This window comes from Gorilla gorilla, chromosome 19 (assembly GCF_029281585.2).
Source record: "Gorilla gorilla gorilla isolate KB3781 chromosome 19, NHGRI_mGorGor1-v2.1_pri, whole genome shotgun sequence".
Lineage (NCBI taxonomy): Eukaryota > Metazoa > Chordata > Mammalia > Primates > Hominidae > Gorilla > Gorilla gorilla.
Window position 1 is genome coordinate 92400301 of NC_073243.2, and position 24016 is coordinate 92424316.

Genomic DNA, 24016 nt, shown 5'->3' on the forward strand with positions numbered 1-24016 from the left:
TTCAAGTTGTATGATAGTTTATATTATGGGAACTGAAAGCCACTTAGTATGCCAAGCACTGGAATGATACATAATATATAGGAAAAAATACATATTATGAGAAAACAAATACAAAAAATGTTTCCCCATCTTTGAATTACTTGATGATAAAATTGATTCATAAAACTCCGCAAATTTATTCTAATTTATAATATAAAATGATAATCTCACGGGCATTTAAAATTCTGCCCAAACTTGAACAGAAGAAAAAGAAATTCACTAGCCAAGGATAAAATATTTATTTTAGACTAAAGACATGTAAAAAATTCTACAGCTTATTGAAGTTTCAATCCAGTTGGCTTCAAATTATATCAGAAATTATTTATTATTTTGTACAAAGAAAAACAAGTTCTATATCTCTTCTTTTTTTTGTAACACCACCTTGGTTCTCTCATATTGTATTTTACCAGATGACCCACTGTAAGAAGAGGTGCCTTGCCAATGTGTATGCTTTGATAGGTTATCAGGGTCATTTGAATACATTCTTTTGACTGTCAGTTTTTAAATAAGGATTTGACTCTATTTATATGTATAATTATTATCTGCACTCATTCTTTTAAAATATACTTTGGTCTTAGGATTTTTTTTGGAAACATTTCATTTGTTTTTCAAACATTAAGAAATATTCTCCAGTACAATTAGGAGTTTGATGTTATTAGTAACCATAAGCTAATTTTTAAAAAATATTTTAAAATTATTTTCCTAGTGAGGCTCTTACTGTTCAGGATAATTCACTTAACACAATGTCACATTACCACTTTCACAGAGTTTTTTTTTGTTTGTCCACATGATAATTGTTTATGGAGTATCTACCTGGTGCCATCTGCTCCAGAAATATCTGTGGAACCAACAGGAATGAAAATAAGTTCATCAGGAACACAATGTACAACATTTTTCTGAGTTGATTTGAATTTATCTTTAACTAGAGGGATCCTATGTCTGCGTTTGCCCTGATGTCCTGACATAGTTATGAACAACATCCCCTTTCACTCAAAAATGTCTCAGATTTTGATTTTATACATATATATAAATATATATATATCTCCTTTTATTAAATAAGTATGTAACAAGCCTAGGAATCACTGAATACTAGCAAATAATATCCAGAAAGGTAGCAAATACTACCTTTTCTGGGGAAAAGGTAGATGTAAACCTTCAACGTTCAAATGTAAATGGTCTCTATATTTTAAATCATAATGTATCTGAATTATTTTCTTAACTTTTGAGAAATAGAAACTATATGCCATGATAATTAAAAAGCCAGGATTATCCCTGTATTTCATTAAGTGAATATGATACATATGCAAAGATTGAAAAATTGCACAAATATTGAAGGATGCAAATTTACCTCCATACCTCTATGGCAGTATTGATTACATATTCCCTGTTGTGTCTGCACATAAATTCCCTTGACATCAACCACCAACCAATTCAATATAAAAGAAAATAACTTGATTTATTGGCGAAGGTAAGAAATTGTATTATAATAAATTAGGCAGTCTTTATAAATAGGTCTTTCGATCTAGAACAGCCTCCTCATTTAATTATAAAGATGAACAGAGATATATATATCGTGCATGATAAATCTAAACTTCTGAATACAGTGGAGTGAATTACTTGAGGATGTTGTTTGGAGCTTTGAATTAGAAAACTGTAAGGTGGATTTATGCTAAAATACACAGGCAGTTATTAAATGCATATTTCCTATGTTCAGCAAAAGCCTTTTTTACCCCAAAATAAAGGCATATATTAAGTAATGTCTTTGACATATAGGCAACGTATATGGGAAAATCTGTAATTCTGTGCATAATATTTGTAGATCAGGGCATGTGTAGCACCAACATTTCATTTTCAGCTTTCTGTAACCACTTCATTTTAAACAGTAGTAATTCAATGCTTCCCATGTCTTCTGTAGTGACCCTCACTGAATTTTCTCATTACCTTCCCAATGCTAATATCTTTTCATTTCACACTTTTCTGGATGGTTCTATGACCTCCTCTACAGATGTTTTCTTCCTCTCTTTTTGGTTCCTTCATAGTCTCCCATTTGCCTTTCCTCTGCAAAACTGGGTACCTCCCAGTGCACAGTGACCATCCCTTTCTCTCATTATCCTTTCCATCTCTGGCTTTAAAATCGACTCCTCTTCCACAAGTTTTCTCTAGTTTTAAAACAGATAAAACTAGTCCATATAGATTAGAAGTATACATTAAAATGGTTAAGCTATAAAGAAGAACAAAGTAACCATAATGATAAAAGTAAAGATAAAAGTTACTTTGCAGAGGTAAGCAGTAAAAGGGCAGTTTCTGGGGGGAAAGTATGTTCTTCATCAGAGTTAGATAACCTGGTGTTTGATTCACAACCATTCATTCAAGTTCACTTATAATCAAGGTTGCCAGACACAATGCAGTATACCCAGATAAATGTGAATTTCAGATAAATAAGAAATATATCTATATCTGTATATAGGTATGTATGTGTATATATAACATAAATATGTCACAAGGAACAATATAATAATATTTGGAACATATGCATGTATGCTTAGCACAATATTTGCCTGTATGTATCTCAAATATTATATGGGACACACTTAATACCTTATGTGTATGTGTGTGTGTATGTGTGTATGTGTGTGTGTGTGTGTGTGTGTGTTGCAGATGGTCTCCAACCAACAATAGTGTGACTTAAGATTTTTTGACTTAACAAGGATGTGAAAGCAATATGCATTCAGTAGAAACCATATTTTGAATTCTGATTCAAAATTCTTTATACCTTTATTATAAAATACGTTTTGTGTTAGATAAGTTTGGCAAACTGTAGGCTAATGTGTTCTGAGCACATTTAAGGTAGGCTAGGCTAAGCTATAATGTTTACTAAATTATGTGTATCAAATGCATTTTTGATTTAAGATATTTTCAACTTCAAATGGGTTTATAAGAATGTAAGCTCACTGTAGGTTGAGAAGCATGTGTGTGTGTGTGTGTGTGTGTGTGTGTGTGCTGTTATTGATCTCAAATTCACGTTTAATTGAGAATCCTGCCATTTATTTTTGTTTGCTAAATATAACAACCTTAAATGTCAATCGAATGTACCTCCCTGATTATTATGAAGTAAAGAATGTTAAAAATATTAATGGGCATCACTATCACTATCATAAAGCCTAGAATATCAGCTGAGCAGGAAAAGAGCAGTCTATAGAGCTGAAGTAAATTATACTCAGCCTAGTAACACAGCCTATAACAAATTTGATGTGAGGGAACTATTTCTATTTAGTAACAGTTTAATTTCATCAAATAGAAACAGTTGAAAATATTGATAAATGGCCAAAGCAAAGTTCCCAAGACACATTTCTATCACATCTTCTAATGTTTGCAGCATTATTGGAAATAAAGACTAATCCACCATATTTAGCAAGAGCTATCCTAAGGCACTTGTCCAGTTGGGCACTCATTTTATTATTTCATGTCTTTGAAATACTGAAGTAGAGTATTTTTATAGTAGAAATATCATTACCTGTGATGCGAGAAATCACATTATGGTACAAGCTCTTCCACTTGCCATCTGTGTGATCTTATCTTTTGATCTTGGTTATTTAGATACTCTTTCCTGAGTCTCAGATTCCTCATTCTCATTTATGCCTAGTGTTCCATTATTGGAACATTAAGCTTGTGGGAGTTATTTATATCCTACTGCTCAAGGTTATCGCCAAAGTCTGATTTTTCACACGCAAAAAATTGCAACCTCAGGCATAAATGGGTTAAAAATAGAGTAAAGCCACAGCTCTGCTGTGAGAATTAAATAAATAAGTTATGTAAAGAACATTCATAAATCAAAAAATTCCTATGAAACAAGTTGTGTACAAATAATGAAACATTATTTTGTCCCTGAATGGGAAAATGCAATTATTAATGCATGATAATATAATTTTAAAGGATATTTGACAAAAGAGATCAACATTAAAATATTTCTGCTTTGATTTTCTACAAAGCATCAAAATTTAAAGGGTTTAACGTTAAGGCTCCTTCTTCCAATATTCCAGAAACTTAAAACATCTTTAGTGTATCTACCTAGAAGGATTAAATATCTATAGAGAGACCAGCTCACTACATTATTTTTTGAGTTAAAATTTCATATTATTTTTTCATCATGTGTTTATCTCACTTTAATCACTAAATGGTTTTACTGAAATATGAGCCAAGAAACCTACATCTTAGCAAACTGAGAGTATTGTGGTTTTCTATAGAAGATCAGCAATTCGCAATGTCTCCTGGGGTAATCATCTTTTACATTATTTGAGGCATTACAGTACCTTGCGGTGTTATTCAGAGAGCACAGAGTGAGTTGTGCTGCAATGCCAGCCTAACTCTGGAATGTGGTTAATGACGAATGGGAAAATGGGAAATTGCTGTTGTAAAATCTCTAAGAATTTCCTTCCTGTTTTCTTAATTCTTCATCCTTTTTCCATTCTTCCTCAGCAATTGTGGTACTTTTTATCACCCTGAGGCGCAGCAAAAAAGAGCCCTTGATCATTTCAGAAGAGGATGTACGGGAGAACGTGGTCACCTATGATGATGAAGGAGGTGGAGAGGAAGACACGGAGGCCTTTGACATCACAGCCTTGAGGAATCCTTCTGCTGCTGAGGAGCTCAAGTACCGGAGAGATATCAGACCTGAAGTGAAGCTCACTCCCAGACACCAGACATCATCCACCCTGGAAAGTATAGATGTTCAGGAATTTATTAAGCAAAGACTGGCAGAAGCAGACCTAGACCTTAGCGTTCCCCCTTATGACTCTCTTCAGACTTATGCCTATGAGGGTCAGCGATCAGAAGCTGGGTCTATCAGCTCGCTGGATTCAGCAACGACACAATCAGACCAGGATTATCACTACCTTGGAGACTGGGGACCCGAGTTTAAAAAGTTAGCTGAACTCTATGGAGAAATAGAATCTGAAAGAACAACTTAGGGGGTCAGTTCTTGCAACCTTGTGGAATTTGCTTCCTGAGTAAGTGGATATACAACCTCAGCAATGACAAGGAAGAAGTGTGGAAACAGTACTTGGAACTGAGCAAGCTGGACACAGCTCCTGTAGAAACAAGTGCCCTTTTCATGATCGAAACTGGGTTATTTAATTGGAAGAAAGTAAAAAAAAAAAAAAAAAAAGACAATACAAAGAAAAAGTTATTGTTCCTTGTGTATATTTTCAATTGCTCAATAAAGTCTGTGGTACTGTTTATTAAGAATACCTGAATTAAGCCAAACAATGATATTTGTTTCAATATTTTGTGATTTATTTTTTTCAAAAGCAAAACTAAACAGAAAGGCTCAAGATCACTGGTGGTTATGACTTATAGGGGTGGTAACACTAATACAGGAAACTTGTGAAGGTAATCACGACCTCTTTTATCACTTTTCTGGGTGAACCCTTGAGAACCACACTCTGTTATTTTAACAGATCTCATTAGCCTTGTCTTGTGTTTATATTACATGAGGTATTTCCACTCTATCATGGACTTGTATGTACCATTTCCCTTTGCCCTCCCCAGTTCTTTTCTCCATACAAAACTGATGGAGCATGGGGATTTGCTGCCTGCACTATAATGTATGCAACTTCAGTGCACCAGTTGTGTGCTGTACTGAGCACGAGACTATTGTCTCTATCCCATACACCGCCTTTTATTTTAATGGGATACTCCTATTTTTAAATGGACAGAAAGAATAGTTTAAGGTATGTTATGAAAATCTGATATGTCGGAATAATTTAATTTTAAAAATAGCCACACACCTTATCTTCTACCAAATGTTGGGGAACTTTTTTTTTCCTTTTTTCCACTTGTTTTATTATATTTAAATCAGCAATTTTGATCATTTCTGTATTTAAAATTAATTGTCAAACATTTTGCTGGCTGGTTTGTACTTCAGTCTAATTCACTTATTTTCAACACGAGCAGTAATCCAAAATAAGTACCCCACACAATAACAATGTAGTCTGAAAGATTATCCTCCAATGAACGTAAATGTCATAGAATCATAGTTGACTTACATTTATTCCTTACACAGGTTCAGATTTTTTCCATCTCACTGATAATTAGTTTGGTATCAACAGGAAAATGTGTAGGACTAGGAGCAAAAAAGGAGATTCGCAGTTATTATCCTCAGATATGTTCCCGAAAGTCTCTGTGTTCAGGGTCCAAACCACAAAGTAGAGATGGCAATGACTTCCCTGCCCACCTCACAGGGTTGTTGTGAGGATTAAATGAGCATCTGTAAAATGCTTTGCCAACTGCAAAGTATTCAATTGCATAAAAGCTTGCAGACGCTTATCTAATTTTCTAGTTTCATTAGCTTATAAATATATATTTACATGCATCTGGCATAAAATATATTATCACAGGAGAATTTCATGAAATCTTCAACAGTGAAGCTACTGTTTAAGTATATGTACACAATTCCAATTATTTTAATATTTTCATAAGCTAATTTCTGAGAATTTGGGTGGGGCTTTTTTTTTCAAATTGTTTTACATAATGTTTTGTTGTTGTTGCTATTGGTCTTGAAGTAAGAATTCATACCATAATGGTCCTATTTTCTAAAACTGGCCACATCTATATATTTCAGAAATATTGAAATTCTTAAATACATGAAATAGGAATTAGTTGAAACCGGAGTTTTTCCTTTGCTCTTTAAATTTATCATTATCAGTGTCCCCAAAAGTTATATGACATTTTCTGTCTGTTTCTACCCATGTGCAAAATTTTGGATTTTACCTCTGTTTGCAATTGCCCTGTGCTATCATATTATAATTTGAGGTATGGGAAGTAAGTAAGCTTAATTTGAATAATTCTCAATTTGTGTTTTAAGCCTGAGGAATAAAATGTAATTTAAGCTTTTTACGACATTTTAGTTTTCCAGATGCTGCTTTATCCTTTTTAATCTCATAATGGTGTGTGTTCCAGTGTGAGGCTAAATCTGAAGAGGCGCTGAGGGGTGTGGGGAGTAACCTCTGGATATACATGCTCTGATGATGCTACTTCTGGATTACATTCACCCTAAAAGGAGGGTAAAGCGTGGGCAACTATTGTGGGTACAGGTGTTTTGACTTTTCTCTGCAAAGAGTATCAGGAATGTCAGGTTTTGAAATTCCATGAGGCTTTTGGATTTAAGCTTCAGATAAACTACACACAGAAGAAAACTATGAAATCACATATCACTAATATGTTTCAGCACATATTTTAAAAAAATTTACACAATAAATTTACAGATGGGGATTTGAAAGATAAAATGTGTGTGTACATTGAACAGTTCCTGTAACCTTTAAGTTCCTCTGCATGGATCTGAATACCAAAATATTTCTCTGATTTTGTAAAGCTAAGCACTTCAGATCTATCTTCTTTTAATCACACATTAAAATAACTTTTAATGTGTGCTTCTAAGCTCCATTATATCAAATCTAAATAATAATGCAAAATGGAGCATCTGTAGTCCATGTAGATTAAAAAAAATTAATGAAAGCATTCCAAGTACTATTTTCATGTAAACTCTAAAACTAAGCAATTATATCATAAGTATGGATTGCTTCTCATATTTTTTGTTTTGCTTCTTTGAGTCAAAAAACAGCAACAACATATAAATGCTGTGCAAATTGACCAGTCATTGAACACTCAATATCTTACTTTAAAATCTCTAGTTTTATCAGCGTTAGAAAATAGTTCCCTTAGAGTGTAGTGAGCCAAGAGTTTGTACTTTGAGAGTTTCACTGGCCACAAATAATCAGATATGAAATCACAAGTCATTAATGTGTTCCAGCACATTTTGGAAGCCTTCGTTGCTATTTACAGACATAAATAAGATATAGCTTTGAAATCAATTTATTTTCTTCAAATAAGATACTCTTCTACATACAGACCCTGTATATAATCTTGGATGCTAAATTTAAAAAAATTAATAGTATGATAGTATTTTTATCAAGGTTTTTCTTAACAGAATTTATTAATTGAAAATACTCCTTATGCAAACATTGAGAAATAAATAACTTTTGCAGAAATTACTTAAATATCTATATAAGATATTCTTCCTATGACAAATCTGTACAAACACAGACATGAAGAAGAGATTGGAGAGGAAAAGATAAGGCTCCATACAGAGTTAGGTTGTGACTTTTCTACAACGTGGTACAAGAAGGAAAATATTCTGAGAGGAATTTAATTTGTTTAACCACATAGGTGGACACACTTATATGCACGTATCTTCTTGAACAATATCTGGAGGGTAAAATGATATTCAAAACAAGGATTTAGATATTGATGTGATCCAAATATCTGATGTATACAGACTTGTAGAACCCAGCATATGGAACACTCAGCTAGAAGTTAATGACCTTTGGCCTTTATTTTGTATCCAGCCTCAGTCTAATCTTTCGGGATGTCAGTTGATTGTAGCTCAGATGTATTTACACAAAGAGCAGAGAAAATGATCAGAAATCTGGGTAGGAGGAGGGAAGTGTATTGAGTCCATTGTTTTTGGCAATGCAACAAGCTTAATACAAAATTAATCATCATTTTCTTACAGAACTTTACTCATACGTCTGATTTGGTGTCTTCTTTTTGGTTTAGCTGAATATATACTTTGGATACAAAAACATCTGAACTCATATCAGAGTCATCAAGAAGTGCTAGTTAACTGAGCATGTTAATGGAACATATTTGAATGCAAAACATTTGGTGTAAGTCTTTATCTATTAGTGTGGACAGTGGTTGATCAGGTGTTCAAAAATTGGGACTCTAGAGCTGCGTATTATGGAAAGAGGGAAAACTCCCATGTCTCAAGGTCAAATTGTACTTAGCCTTTATCTATGTTATGCCACTGACTTACTTGGCTTCCGGTTTTACAAATAGGTCAAATCTCAGAATAGTTCCTGGGAAATATATGACTCAAATTTGAATTCTCTCTCTCTCTCTCTCTCTCTCTCTCTCTCTCTCTCTCTCTCTCTCATCCCTTGGGATTAAAGCCAAATTAAATATTATCTGAAGAAAACAATACCACTGAAATTTTTATTTTGTACCTCATCTGCCAAAGTTAAATCTTTTTCCAATATAGAATTAGAAATCTCATAAACCTTACAGCCACATGTAACTCACAACCATTTGGAGATAAGACCAGCACTCAGAACCCAATCACTTTTTCAGTTTCTAAATACATAAATTTAAAATGAAAATATTAAATGCAGTGCTTTTTACCATGTTCCCACTCTTTTAAAGACATATATACTACTCTAACTTGTACCAATGGAAGATATAGTGATGCAGTTTTTTTTTAATAAAAGAAGAGTTCAGAAAAAAACAACATATACTTTGAAGCACTGATGAAAAAATGGAAAAAAGGTGTTAGTCAAGGGAGGAATGATTACATGTATACATTTTGCTAAGTTCAGGGAAATGAAAGATTTTTGCCCTCAACACTTTAGAGACATCAAAAACTAGTAATAATTCTTTTCTCAAACTCTCAGGTGAAAGAGAATAGAGAAAATAGGCATTGAAGGGCTCTTGGAATTATGTCCTACGAGAAAGGCATGTAACATTTATGGATTATAATAGGTTCATCAGATGGTTTAGTCTTATTGCTCACCAATACTAACTTTAGAAATTTTAAAATGGGTCATAATAATTAGAGTTACCCTAATAATTGTATCAAGGCCGTTTTTCTTATGTCAAAAATCATCAAATTCTTATTCTAAATTATCTACTGGCAATTTCGAAGTGCCATCTGAAATGCTTTAGTTTCAAACAGAAATTAATACATCCTAGCATTTATTAACTGAGCAAGATGTTCTAAATATGCAATAGATGAAAGATACTGTTCCAGACATTCAGAAGGATGTTTAAAAAAGTGTCCTGGCGACAGTTGTCATCATCAATGAAATTAAAGCCTCATTTAAGGGTTACAACCTGCATGTAAAAAGCTGTGAACAATGCAATATAAAGCAAAAAGTGGTAAAAAAGTGTTCTAAAACAGATAGATACAATGAAACGAAAGGTTGAGGAACATATTAAAACTGTGTGAGTAATATGCTACACTTGTATCCTGTAGGACCAAGGAGTGATACAAGAGGCAGGGGAAACTGCAGGAGGAGGTAGAAGCTTAGGGGACCACTTAATAAGATACCCAAATGTAGATTATTTGATATGGATTAGAGGATTCATGCATGGAAATTAAGTGAGATGTTAAGAGAAGTTGGATTGAGATTTTAGATAGAATAAAACTCATTCTTTAGCCAATGTCATTGAGTTTATTTTATCACCAAACAGGAATATGACTGTGGCCTGATCTCTGTTTTAGAAAACTACATTTTTCATTAACATCTACCTGTCAGTGCCAATATATTCAAGAGTCTAGAGTTATATGTACCTACAGAGAAAATATTAGACTATTTTAATGATTTCTAAAATATAATTACCTATTTTAGGACTATACCTAGAGAAGTTTTTTACCTTCTCTTGGTATAGGCATAGTTATTATACATTTCAGCTTAGATTGTTGGATTCATAGAATTTTATTAATTTGTTCATCTTAACAAAAATAAAATGAAGACGAGAGACAATTTTAAGAACAACATTTATTCACATAAATTTATTCTTAACTGGATAAATGTGTCTATTTTCTATAATCATTGTTTTAGATATAAACATATTTTTGAACTAAAAAAAATTCATATACCAAAGACCAGATTGATGCCTTAGTAAGACTATATCAGTTATTTTTAATAAATTATTTTTAATGCATATCAGCACAAATATCACATACTCTCGTGTTTCATTATATAATAATTTATATTCAGACTTATTTTCAAAAAGCATCAATCATACAATATGAAGATGCAATGATTTATTAATATGACAGGTATACTTAGCCTGAAATCCCAACTTTTATATCTTCTGTTTCTCACTTTTTCTTGTTTCATTTTTACATGCTTACTTTTTACAACCTTTGAAACCTATGTTTGAATATTTTCTATATTTCATGTATTTTTCAGAACAAATTCAAGAAAATGTTTTTCAGAAATAGAAAGTAGTCATCATGTTGTTTTCAGAGTTTTTATTTTTCAACTCAGTTTCTTCCTCTTTGTCACTAATCATGTTCTTCCTCACCAAAAAGTAATAAAAAATTTGCGTTCATAAAAATGCTCTGTGACAGTCACTTTCCTGTGAGCCTGAGGTTTTATTTAATGATGTGGTTTGGCTTTGTAGCTTTCACAACAATGTATATTTCTAATCTTCTGTAAATAATCCTGCTTTTAGTCTTCCAAAGATAGCTGGGGGGGGGGAGTTTTATTCATATGAAATAGGTTAAATTTCACATGAAATTTTAAAAATCAAAATGGCTTTGATGATCCATTTTGTAAGCCACTAAAATTATAACTGAAATTAAAATAGTCCTTTACTCTTTATAAAGCATTTTCAATACCATGTTATAAAAGTTAGATTTATAACCATTATTTTAAAAAATATGTATGAATTTACAGATGCCCGTTTCTTTACGTAAAAGAAAATTTGCAAAGTTGTTTCTTCAGGAGTCCTAACACTGAATACATTTCCCACGTTTCATCACCTAAGTGATATTTTCTCTTTTCCATTGCACATAAATTTTACAACATTGAGCACACAATGATAAGTAAGTGACTTATGATACGCCAATCAAATAACACAATTTAAAAAAACTTTAAGAGTGTATATTGAGTTCAGGAGCTCAAGACCTGCCTGGGAAAGAAAGTGGGAAAAGATGTACAAATTAGCCAGATGTGGTGGTGCACACCTGTAATCCCAGCTACTTTGGTGGTGCATGCCTATAATCCCAGCTACTTGGCAGGCTGAGGCAGAAGGATCGCTTGAGACTGGGATGCTGAGGCTGCAGTGAGCGGTGATCACACCACTGCACTCCATCCTGGGCAAGAGAGCAAGACCCTGTCTCACAAAAGATAACCAAAACAAAAACAATAATAAAAAACTGTATCTTCCAATTTTGATTAAAGTACAATGCAAAACCTTCTTCTAATTTTTACAGAGGTAAATTCTCCCCAGAATATTATTTCCAAGCTGTGGAAAGGCATCTCCTCTCATCTGTGCCTTCCCATCAACCTTCATCACTATCTTCTTTCCCTTGCCAAGTCTTAAGTTAGCATCCCCCTTGCCATTGGCTGTCTCAGTTTCGGATTGAGAGAATGAGTGAATACCGAAAAGTAGAATGTTTACTAGGGCAAACAGTTTTGAAAATTAACAGGTCATGATTCAGCTTCTTGATTCCAATCAGTGTCTTGAATTAAAATATGGAACAGGATAATATTAATAGAAATAATTTCTACCTAAATGAGGTTGTAGGGGAAACAAATGTATGGGAGTCTGAGCTTCAGAACTTGTAGTCCGGAATCTGTGACTATAACTAATTTCATACCTTTAAATGTTAATTTACACATTGTGTACACTTCCCTTCAATTTAAGATAGAAATAATATCTTTATATTGACCTCACAGGGTTGTTATGAATATCAGATATAATTGTCTGTGTGAAACACAGAAAAAGTAAAGTTTTTGGCAAATTTGGTAACTATATTATTATGGCATCTTTATTGTTCCCTTAATCTTTCCCAGCCTCAAAAAATTGTGACTTTGGTTATATTTAACAAGTAATCAATTTTCTGCAAAGTGTAAGCAAGGAAAACAAGCCATTCCAGGATTAGGCCATTTGATTCATCTTTTCACCATGCGAAGGACAAAGGAAAGTATAAATTTTACAGTTATACTATGTGTATTGAATTTCCTTCAGACTTAGTAAGACAAAATCTAAATATAAAATCAGACAAATTAGAATTGTGTTATAAATTATGCTCTTTACATTTCATCTCTTTTTTAGCATGTATATAAAAATCAGTTCCACTTGAGATAATTATTTAAAAGCAAATGAAAATTCATTCTTGGACTTTAAAAATGTATATATAATTTAGCTGGGCTAGGCAGCTCATGCCTGTAATCCCAGCACATTGGGAAGCTGAGGTGGTAGGATTTCTTCAGCCCAGGAATATGAGACCAGACTGAGCAACATAGTAAGACCCTGTTTCTCTAAATTTTTTTTTAAAGTATCCGGGTGTGGTGGCACATGCCTGTAGTCCCAGCTACTCAGAAGGCTGAGGCAGGAGGGTGGCTTGAGCCCAGGAGGTCAAGGCGGCAGTGAGCCATGATTGCACCACTGTACGTCAGCCTGGGTGACAGAGCAAGACCCTGAGACCATGTCTCAAAAAAGAAAGAAAGAAAAATATAATTGAAATGTTTACAGCAATAATATTTGGGGATATGTTAAAACTCTAAATATTAAAGAGAAAGAACTCATTAGCATAGTCATGAAGTATATTTTGCATGTTCGAGGAAACATACTTCTATATCATTTGAGTCTGTTCTTCAGTTTTAATCAAAGAAAATGTTCATATTTTAAACAGCATTTGGACAAAATAAAAATGGTTTCACCTGCCAGGCAATAAAACTTCATATTCCACATATAGAAAGGGAAATAATTTGTTTTCATAGAACATAGCTTTGTTTTGATGAAGTATGTTTTCTCAGCACACAGTGACTTAAACCAGGTCTTATCAGAAATAAGATTATATTTTTTGAAGAAATTTCAGCCCCTCTCTGTCAAATGACAGCTTAACCTTGTTTACTGAAAAGGCAGAAATCACAAGTTAAGTAAAATAACAGAATTCCACATCTTTGCCTTTAACCTTTCCAAATCTTACTTTGTTTCAGTGAACGACTTTGACAACTACAGGTCTTCCTAGATCCCACTGAAGTCTGCTTCACTAGCTACATGTTTTTTCTTTCAGTTACTTAAAAAATTGTTCTGTCAAATTTTTATTCAGCCTTTATCCCAAGAAGACCACTGAAGATGTTAAAAATAATTACTTAGAAAAAAATCAGAGTATTGGTGAAATTGCACCATTTTCTAAGAGTATCACTCCCTGGTGCACTTAATAACTTATTTTTACCAGTGGTTTCTTAAAGATGATCAACAGTCTAGCTAGGTTATGCTTAATTTCTTGAAGAACAAGTTTAAAAATAGCAGAACTGAATGTTTATCCTCAACATAAAGGTTATGACAATTTTATTTACTATGAAACAGACCATGACAGTAGGGAAGAGAAGTAAATAAAGAATTGTTTTATAAAATGCTGGGGACCGTGCCTGGAAGTTTAAGGCCGGGGGTAGAGAAAAAGAGGTTAGAAAATTTGAGACTGAAGAGTTTTGTTTTATTTTGGTTTTTTTTTGTTTTGTTTTCAAATGGCATTGGGGAACTTACTTCCTTCTGGTCAGTGACACTTTTAAATAAGAAAACATGCCTACCACTAAGCACAGAGACCAACGAAGGGCAGTTTGGCCAATCAGATGAGAAAAGGGGCATGAAAAGACCAAAGAGTTGAAAGACGAAAATAAATGCTTTATATTGCCCAAATGATTGCAACAAAACACTTAGTCAATTGATACTAAATGACTAATAGCAGTCATTTTCTGTATAACTTTTAGAAGACAAACATTTGGTAACAGGAAAAGGGACTTAGTGTGGGTTTCTTCTTAGGGAAGTTCACAATCGTTAGTTTTTCAGATAGAAATTGGCAGAAGAAATAAAACTACCCAAATATAATATGGAGGAAAAATCTCAGGGATCAAAACCAAATTAGCATAGGAGGAATAAATCATCAGTCTGAGGACATACAGCTAGATCTGAAGCCCAGGTCAAGGTTCTGATAGAAAACATGTAAGGCAAACATAGAAACAGTAGCAAAGTTTACCAGTCCCATATGAGTATTGGATGCATCCCATGTGAAGGTGTGAATATATATATATTCGCATTCCTGAGAACATTAAGCTTTTCCAGGAAAAGATAGTTGAAAAACATCAACCCTGGTCTTAAGTACCTTAAGGTATTTCAAAATATTTTAATCTAGAAAAATAGCAGTAGATAAACCCTATCACAATTAAAAAGTTATGAATAAAAATGACCTCTCAGGTATCCATAAGTTGTGGCTAGAATGGAGGAGAAAATAGAATCTGAAGGAGTGGCCAGGTTTTCTTCTAGATTCTGCATCATACCTAGTCTATGTCAGGATTTTCACATACGGGGTGATGTTTGAGTGTTTATATTTAGATGTTCATTATTAGTTATGGTATAATGACAGGGTGTTATTATAGACTCCCTATAATCTCTCCAACGAGGTCTCAAACTTAAATTGGGATGCATGTATTATCATAAAGTAGATCAATCTACAAAGCATGGCTGCTGCTGGATTATTGTCAGTGCAGTCATTGAATTCCACGGAGAAGAGAAGAAACTGTCTTTAGAGGAAGCACAAATCAATAAACAAACAGAAACTACTACCATTGATGAAAATCAGATTAAATAGTTTATTTAGTCATAAAATACACTTAAATTTTATAACTAATTATGTATGCATGTATGAATTAAGAAAAATAAGAAAAATAAAATAATATATTTGAACTTCCCTTTGAGCATATTCTTAATTATATTAACTTCTATTCTCCCAGAGGTAGCCACTCTTTTGACTGTTGCTTTTGCTTACAACTTCTGCAGTGTGTATTTTTGCACCTTATTTCAAGTGAATCATAGTTTAGGTATTCTTCTGTGATTTTCTTTTTCTTAGTCTTTTTTGAATTCTCAAATGCTTTGTCCCTAGTTGAAGCATTTGTTTCTGGATTTCATACAGTAGTATTAGTCAGTCATCTGCTGCTATTGGAGAGTTCTCAGGAATCTCCCAGAAGAGTGGTTCATGTCAGTCTAAGATAATTATGCAAAAAAGGCACCCACGACAGCTTGAAATAGTGCACCCACCAGTAAAGGGAATCTAGGTGGGCCACCAACAGTATCTGGCTTGTGAGTTCTCCTCCTTCAGAGTGTTAATTGCCACACTTTCTAAGGTTTATAAAAACATTGCATTCTTAAAAAGGACTCAAATGGTATACATTATTTTAATAGAAATTGATGAAATCAATCTGCTAATATGCTTTGCCTTATTTTTTTGTATCTGTATTCATGAGTGAAATATAATTTCTCACATCATTTTTTCTAATTGTGGTGTCAAGGTTATTCTAGCATCAAAATAGAATTTAGGGACTTTCAGCATATTTTTATTCTCTGAGATACTTTATAGGTTAAAAAATTGTTCTTTGAAAACTTCTTGGGATTCATCTGAAATATTATCTGGGCTTATATTGTAGGAATGAGCTAAAGAAAACAAGAGTGAAATTACCAACTACAGTCACATGTTCAATGCTTAAAGGCACATTTAGATTTTCTGATTCTTTTTTAGTCAATTTCTGTAAAATTAAACTGTTCCAGGTTTTTGTTTGTTTGTTTTGTTTTTTTGAGACGGAGTCTCGCTCTGTCACCCAGGCTGGAGTGCAGTGGCGTGATCTCGGGTCACTGCAACCTCCGCCTCCCGGGTTCAAGCCATTCTCCTGCCTCAGCCTCTTGAGTAGCTGAGACTACAGGCACGCGCCGCCACGCCCAGCTAATTTTTGTATTTTTACTGGAGACGGGGTTTCACCTGTTGGCCAGGATGATCTCGATCTCTTCACCTCGTGATCCGCCCGCCTCGGCCTCCCAAAGTGCTGGGATTACAGGCGTGAGGGATCAATTTTCTAAATATTTTTATTTTTTATAAGTTATCTTTGACTTGTGTTCAGTATGTCTTGATTTTGCTGTGATTTTAGAAGCAAAGTTTTACCTTTTTTTTTTTTTCTAGCTAGGGCAATGTACTGACCTGAAATTGTTTATGTAATATTTCTCTGTGTTTTTGCTTCTATTGCTTCTGACTAGAAGTGAGTTCATACTCAGCTTGGCTTTTTTGTTTGTTGGTTTTTTGTAGTAACTTGCTCTTCTCTGACTGTCTTAAACTTCTTTATTTTTGTTTTTGGTGTTCCTGAATTATAAATTTTGAATTTTGCATATTATGTATTTACCTGTAAACATGTTTGTATTTATAACTTTGGGGACCTGCCATGCTTCTTGAATATGATAATTTATTCTTTCATTTATATAAATGGATTCACCATTAATTATCTTTTCAAATATTGGCTTATTTGTATTTCTTCTACCTTACACTCTTGTATTTTAGATTTCACTTTCACTTCCCAGTGTCTTAACTACTCTTTAATATTGTTTTTATATTTTATCTATCTGTTCTGCATTCTGGATAACGTTTTCCAATTTATCCCTTAGTTCATTAATGTCAACCTATGTGTGAGGGTAACCACTTTTGTTTACCCTCTCTGAAAGCCATCCTTTGAGTTCTCATTTGTATTACTATATTGTTTATTTCAAAAATTATTTTACAATATTCTCACAGTTGATTTGTCATTCTTATTTAAATAAATTATTTTTAGAACACTTTTTAGATTTATAGGAAAATTGTGGAAATATTATGGAGGGTTCTCATATATCTCACACTCTGATTCTCCTGTTGCTATAAACGGAATGTTGTATCCTCCACAAATTTATATGCTGAAGCCCTAAGCCCCAGTGTGATGTATCCGGAGATGACGCATTTGGGAGTTAATGCAGGTAGATCCCCCAGGATGAGACTAGTGTCATTATAAAAGAGGAGAGAGACCATCTACCATCTTTCCCTCTCTCCCTCTCTACTCCCTCTCTTACTCTTTCTCCACCATGTAAGGATACATTAATGAGAAGTCAGCCATTTCCAAGCCAGAAAGAAGGCCCTTACCAAGGACTAGATTTTGGCATCTTAAACTTAGGCTTCCAGGCTCTAAACATGTAAGAAAATAAATTTATATTGTTTAAGCCACCTAGTCTATAGTATACTGTTATGACAACCCAAACAGACTAATACATCTATTTAATTTATTTATTTATTTATTTTATTATACTTTAAGTTTTAGGGTACATGTGCACAACGTGCAGGTTTGTTACATATGTATACATGTGCCATGTTGGTGTGCTGCACCCATTAACTCATCATTTAACATTAGGTGTATCTCCTAATGCTATCCCTCCCCCCTCCCCCAACCCCACAACAGGCCCCGGTGTGTGATGTTCCCCTTCCTGTGTCCTTGTGTTCTCATTGTCCAATTCCCACCTATGGTGAGAACATGCAGTGTTTGGTTTTATGTCCTTGCGATAGTTTGCTGAGAGTGATGGTTTCCAGCTTCATCCATGTCCCTATAAAGGACATGAACTCATCATTTTTTATGGCTGCATAGTATTCCATGGTGTATATGTGCCACATTTTCTTAATCCAGTCTATCATTGTTGGACATTTGGGTTGGTTCCAAGTCTTTGCTACTGTGAATTGTGCCGCAATAAACATACATGTGCATGTGTCTTTATAGCAGCATGATTTATAATCCTTTGGGTATATACCTATAGATTGAGAATTCCTTATCTGAAACACCTAGGACCAGAGATTTTTGGATACCAGAATTTTTTTCTTATTTTGGAATATTTCATATGCAGGATAAGATATCTTGGGGAGGGGACTCAAATCTAACATGAAATACATTTATGCTTCAGATATACCTTATACACATAGCCTGAAAGTATTTTATACAACATTTTAAATAATTTTGTTCGTGACACAAAGTGTGTATACATTGGACCATCAGAAAGCAAAGGTGTAACTCTCTCAGTCACTCGTGTGGACAGTAGTTTATCTTTCTGTTTCCTAAGGTCATACATGGTGGTCATTTCAACGTGAAACTCTCCTGGAAGATGTTTCACATGGCCACCATTTTCCCGTTTCTCCAACAGCTTGACTTTCTGTGCTATAAACATAAATGCTGACTCTTTTTGTTGTCACCGTTACCCATATCACTGTTACCCATGTAACCATATTGCATGGACATACATGACTTAACCACGGTTGATACTGACCTTGAGTGCTTGGCTGAGGTAGCACTTAATAGGTTTTTCTGCTGCAAGTTTACTCTCTTTTATATCTTTCTGCACTATACTGTTAGGAAGAAAGCCCATATTGAAGAAGTAGGGAGTCATACTCTACATTCTTGAAGCTAAAGGAGATACATAAATTATTTAGAATCCTTCTTTATGAGAATTTGTCTTTTCTCTCCCATGTATTTATATATTCAATCATTTATTTATATCAGCACATTTTATGATATTTACTTTATAATTTGTATTATAATCTAACACTTTTTATTTTGTTCCTCAAATTGTTCCACCTTCGATCATCAGTTCTCTCTCAATAGGCTTCTGTGTGCTTTTGGCCTTCCACCATTGACGTGTGTTTGTTTTTGTTGTGGAGAATTTTTAGTAAAAAAAATTATTTGTGGTTCTACACAATGCTCCACACCCATCTTGTATATATCCTATATCTGTAGTAGCATTAGCATTTTCTTCAAGGACTCTTTTATTGTAAAATAGTATCAGAAACCAAGATTTGGGTGATAGGTTTTTTTGTTTTTTTTTTGAGATAGAGTCTCATTCTTTCACCCGGGTGCAAAATCCACTCACTGCAACCTCCTCTTCCCTGTTCAAGCAATTCTCATGCCTTAGCCTTCTGAGTAGCTGGGACTACAGATGCACATGGCCACACATGGCTAATTTTTGCATTTTTAGTAGAGAAAGGGTTTCCCCATGATGGCCAGGCTGGTCTCGAACTCCCGACCTCAAGTGATCTGCTTGTCTCAGCCCTCAAAGTGCTGGGATTACAGGCATGAGACACCGCGCCCGGCCTCAAAGTATTCTCTTTCCTACTGTAATGCTATTGCTGCACAGCTTTCAGGTGTCAGAGTAAAAAAAAAAGTACATTCAAATAATAATGTACTTATATATACCTATACATAAATATACATATATGTAACCATCTCTATCAAGGCAAAATAAGTTAACATAAGTTAAGGGAATAAGTTAACATTGTTGTCTCAAGTCTAATCCATGACCACATGGATCAGTCTATTCTCCTAGCTTACTTAGCTATAAACTCCCCTTCTGACAATGAGAAATCTGACTTCCATTACTGCCATTCATTTACTTAATTGATTAATTCCAGTATACATGAATTGCAATATCATGATTGTTAACACCTGTACCTGTAGGAAACAACGTTATTATCCAGAGTGCAATGCTTAGCAGTATCTTTTGCCTTGTGTCTTACAAAACTCAAACCTTTCCCAAGCCACTTAGGTCAGTCAGCAAATTTTATCCCCTTGAGCCTCAGTGAGATTGCTTCATAGATTTATAGTAATGTTAGTTTATTTTATCTATTCAACATTCTATCCATGGATTCCTTGAACTTCCTAAATGGTTTTTGTAATTAGCATCTTATTAAGATTCACACTTTGTGCTGTAAAATTCTATAGGTTTTGACAAATATATAGTATCATACACCTACCATTACAGTATTACACATTATAGTTTCACTGTGCTGAAAATACAATGTTTCACCTAGTAAACACCCCTCCCTGGAATCCTGGTAACCAGTGATCTTTTTTCCCTATCTCTGTGGTTTTGCCTTTTCCAGAATGGCATATAATTGGAATAATAAAATCTTGAGGCTTTTCAGACTGGCTTCTTTTATCTAGTAATATATTTTCCATGAATTTTTTCATGGTTTGATAACAAATTTCTTTCTACAATCAAATATTTCACTGTATGGGTATAACACAGTTTGTTCACGTATTGTAGAATATTTTGCTGGATTCCAGTACTTGAACACTATGAATAAAAGCTGCCATAAACATTTGCATTAAGGTTTTTGTGTGGACATAAGTCTTCAAATCAGCTGGGCAAATATCTAGGAACATGATTGCTGGATTGCATTGGAAAATTATGTTTAGCTGTCAAACTGTCATTATCTTCTAAAGTGGCTGCGTCAATTTGCATTCTGACCAGCAATAAATGAGAGGTCCCTGACTCCTGATCCTGGACAGAATTGTGTATTTTATTTACTGATTGATTTTTGACTGTCCTTATAGGTATCTAATGGTCTCTTGTTGTTTCAATGTATATTTCCCTAATGACAATGACATTGAGTATCTTTTCATGTATTTTCTGCATGTCCTTTCATTTTCATCTTGTATATTCATTAGTAAAATATCTGTCCAAATTTTTTGCCCATTTTTACAATTAGAATGTTGTTTTCTTGTTGTTGAGTTTTAAAAGATCTTTTCAATGTTTCAAATACAAATCTTTATCAGGTATATATTTTGCAAATATTTTACCCTATCTGTGTGTTTTATTTTGTTCACAATGCTGTCCACAGAGCAGAAGTTTTTAACTAAAACTAAGTCCAGATTATTAATGTTTTCTTTCACGGACTTTGTTTTTGGTTTTTTATATAAAAATACATTGCCAAATTCATGGTAACCTATATTTTCTCCTATTATATTCTAAATGTTTTATAGTTTTTCATTTTATCACTAGGCCTATGATTTATTTTGAGTTAATTTAGTAATGGGTATAAATCTGTGTCAAGATTCATCTTCTTTTTGGTTTTTAATATAAAGTTTAGAATCAGTCTGTACTTATCTACAAAATGGTTTACTAGGATTGGGAGCAGGTTATGTTGAATTTCTAGATCAATTGGGCAAGAATTAAAACTTTTAAAAAAGATTGAGTTTCCCAAGTCATAAACACAGAATCTCTCTCCATTTATTGAGACCTTTGATTTTATTCATCAGTGTTTTGTATTATTCATATTTGCTATGGAACCAGTTATGGTCTGAATGCTTATGTTATCCAAAATTAACACGTTGAAAACTAATCACCAATGTGACGGTATTATTAGATGGGAATTAATTAGGACATGAGGGCAGAGTTATCAGGAATGGGATTAACCCCCTTATAAAAGAAGCCCTGGAGAGCTGCCTTGCCACTTCCACCATGTTGGTACCCAATGAACAGGCATTATCTATGGACCATAAACGTGTCTCTCGTTGGAAACTGAGTCCTGAGTCTGCTGCTGCTTTGATCTTGGGCTTCCAGCCTTCAGAACTGTAAGAGATATAATTTCATTGCCATATTTTTATTATTATAGTTTTACACTTATTATCCTATGATCTAGGGGTATATTAAACTGTAAATATTTTGAATTTTTGATATCAAAAAACTGTATACAAGTGGCACAATCAACATTCTTTTGAATAGTCTATGGATATGCAAGAAAATGTATTATGTGTCCAAGAAACGCGGTGTCTTATATATCTAAAGTGGCTGGTTGTATAATATAAAAAGTACTTTTTTTCTTCTCATTAATGACATTAAAGGGTGGTCTGTTCAATTCCGGTTTCTAATATTTCAGGTGAGAATGGTGAAACTAAATATTTTCTTTTTTATGTTTTCATTACGTAATTATTATTTCTGGCAGCTTGTCCACTTTTCTTGAATTCAGGGTGCTTATTAAAAATGTCTGAAGTTGCATGGCTTTTCACAATTTCACTTTCTCAAATTAAAGGGCTTTTTCTGATTTTGTGGGTATTGTCTTCTACTATTTGTTTAACTGTTTCTCTCTTCCATCTGTTCTTTCTTATCACGACAATATTTTGACTAGCATTTAAGAGTTGTTGGAACTCTTATTCATTGACGGTTCCTGTTTCTTCGAATTTTTCTTTGAGGTGGTAGATACTGCTGTTCCGTATCGTAGGTCACTAATTTGGAGATACTAATAGTCATGATCTGCCTTTTAAATGTATCTACTTGTGCTGTGGTTTTGGTTATTAATATGTAGCTCTAGAAAGTATGTGATTCTGTTTACATTTCCTTATATTATCAAAATCATTTACATGCAAATATAGGCTCTTCAAAATACATTTCTTGGTTCAGGCATCGTATTTAGCTCTTTCTTTATGGTAGTGCTATCTAATACAAATACAGTGTGAAATAAGATGTTAGTTTTACAAATGTGAGCATATACATTTATGGGAAGACAAGTAATTTTTTTTAGTTTCCACATCAAAAATCAGTAAAGAGAAACAGATAAAAGTAATTTGATAATATATTTTATTTAGTGCAATATATCGACATAGTATTACTTCAATATGCAATCAATATAAAAATTCATAGGATATCAATTTTATTTTTGTTGTAGTTTTAAAACTTGCTGTATGTTTTACACTTAAAGAATATCTCACTTTTGTTACCAAATTTTCCTCAGTCTTTCGTTATCAAATATTTATCAGTTATAATGTAAAAACATTTGGGTGGCTTAATATGATATTTCACAATTTTCTTTGTGTTTAGTCCTGGTTCTTAGGAAACACAAAGGATAAAGTGCAAAAATTTTCCTTGCCTTCTACCAATGTTACAATAAGGGAGACCTCAGCTGATCCATTTAGTTTCTTTCTCTTTGGCTTACTTGGTGCCAGAGATAACAGAGATTATGACAGGAAACCAATATATTGGCTCTCTTAGGGCCAAGCTATGAAAAGATACATATACACACACAAGCATGATGATCTCAAAAAAGATAAATGGGAATTTTTATGAACTTCAGCAGTCTTCCATAATAAAAACTTTCAGGAAACCAATAACAGAAAAGATATAACTTAATAAAACCTCTCCACTACAAATAAAGGTAGGAACTCTCATTTTAGTCTTGAACTCTGTTAGGAAAATGAGTGGAACACTCATTGTTGAGTCTGCTATTTAATATAGAGAAAGTATGATCAGATAAAAAAAAGAAAAGAAAAAATAGTAAGAATTGAAGGAAAAAAAACTGCCTTTGTTTGAGATAATTTGATTTTCCAGGTAGAACATCTGAGCAAATCTGGAAACAACTTATTAATGGAAAAAAGAGATTAATCGTATTGCTAGACTGAAGTTTACTGGGGATAAATGAGTACATTTCTTCTTTTCTTTTATGAAAACAACAGTTTTGAGTGTAGTACTACTAAAAGAAGGTATTATTCTGAATAAAAACCATAATTCTCAGACCTTTCTGTCT

The 24016-nt window shown here is 33.5% G+C and overlaps 1 protein-coding gene across 6 annotated transcripts in view; it reads left to right on the forward strand.

Annotated features, from left to right (window-relative positions):
- CDH18 (cadherin 18) overlaps nt 1-5307 on the forward strand; it is a 1104389-nt gene extending 1099082 nt beyond the window's left edge. For 4 of the 6 annotated variants that reach the window (XM_055367740.2, XM_055367737.2, XM_019013682.4 and 1 more), the window contains one exon: nt 4516-5307. In XM_055367740.2, the coding sequence (XP_055223715.1) occupies nt 4516-5006 (491 nt within the window). In that variant the 3' untranslated portion in view covers nt 5007-5307. The remainder of the gene's footprint in view (nt 1-4515) is intronic. The other 2 variants (XM_019013683.4, XM_019013684.4) reach the window with 1 other exon arrangement.
- The last annotated feature ends 18709 nt before the right edge of the window (nt 5308-24016 follow it).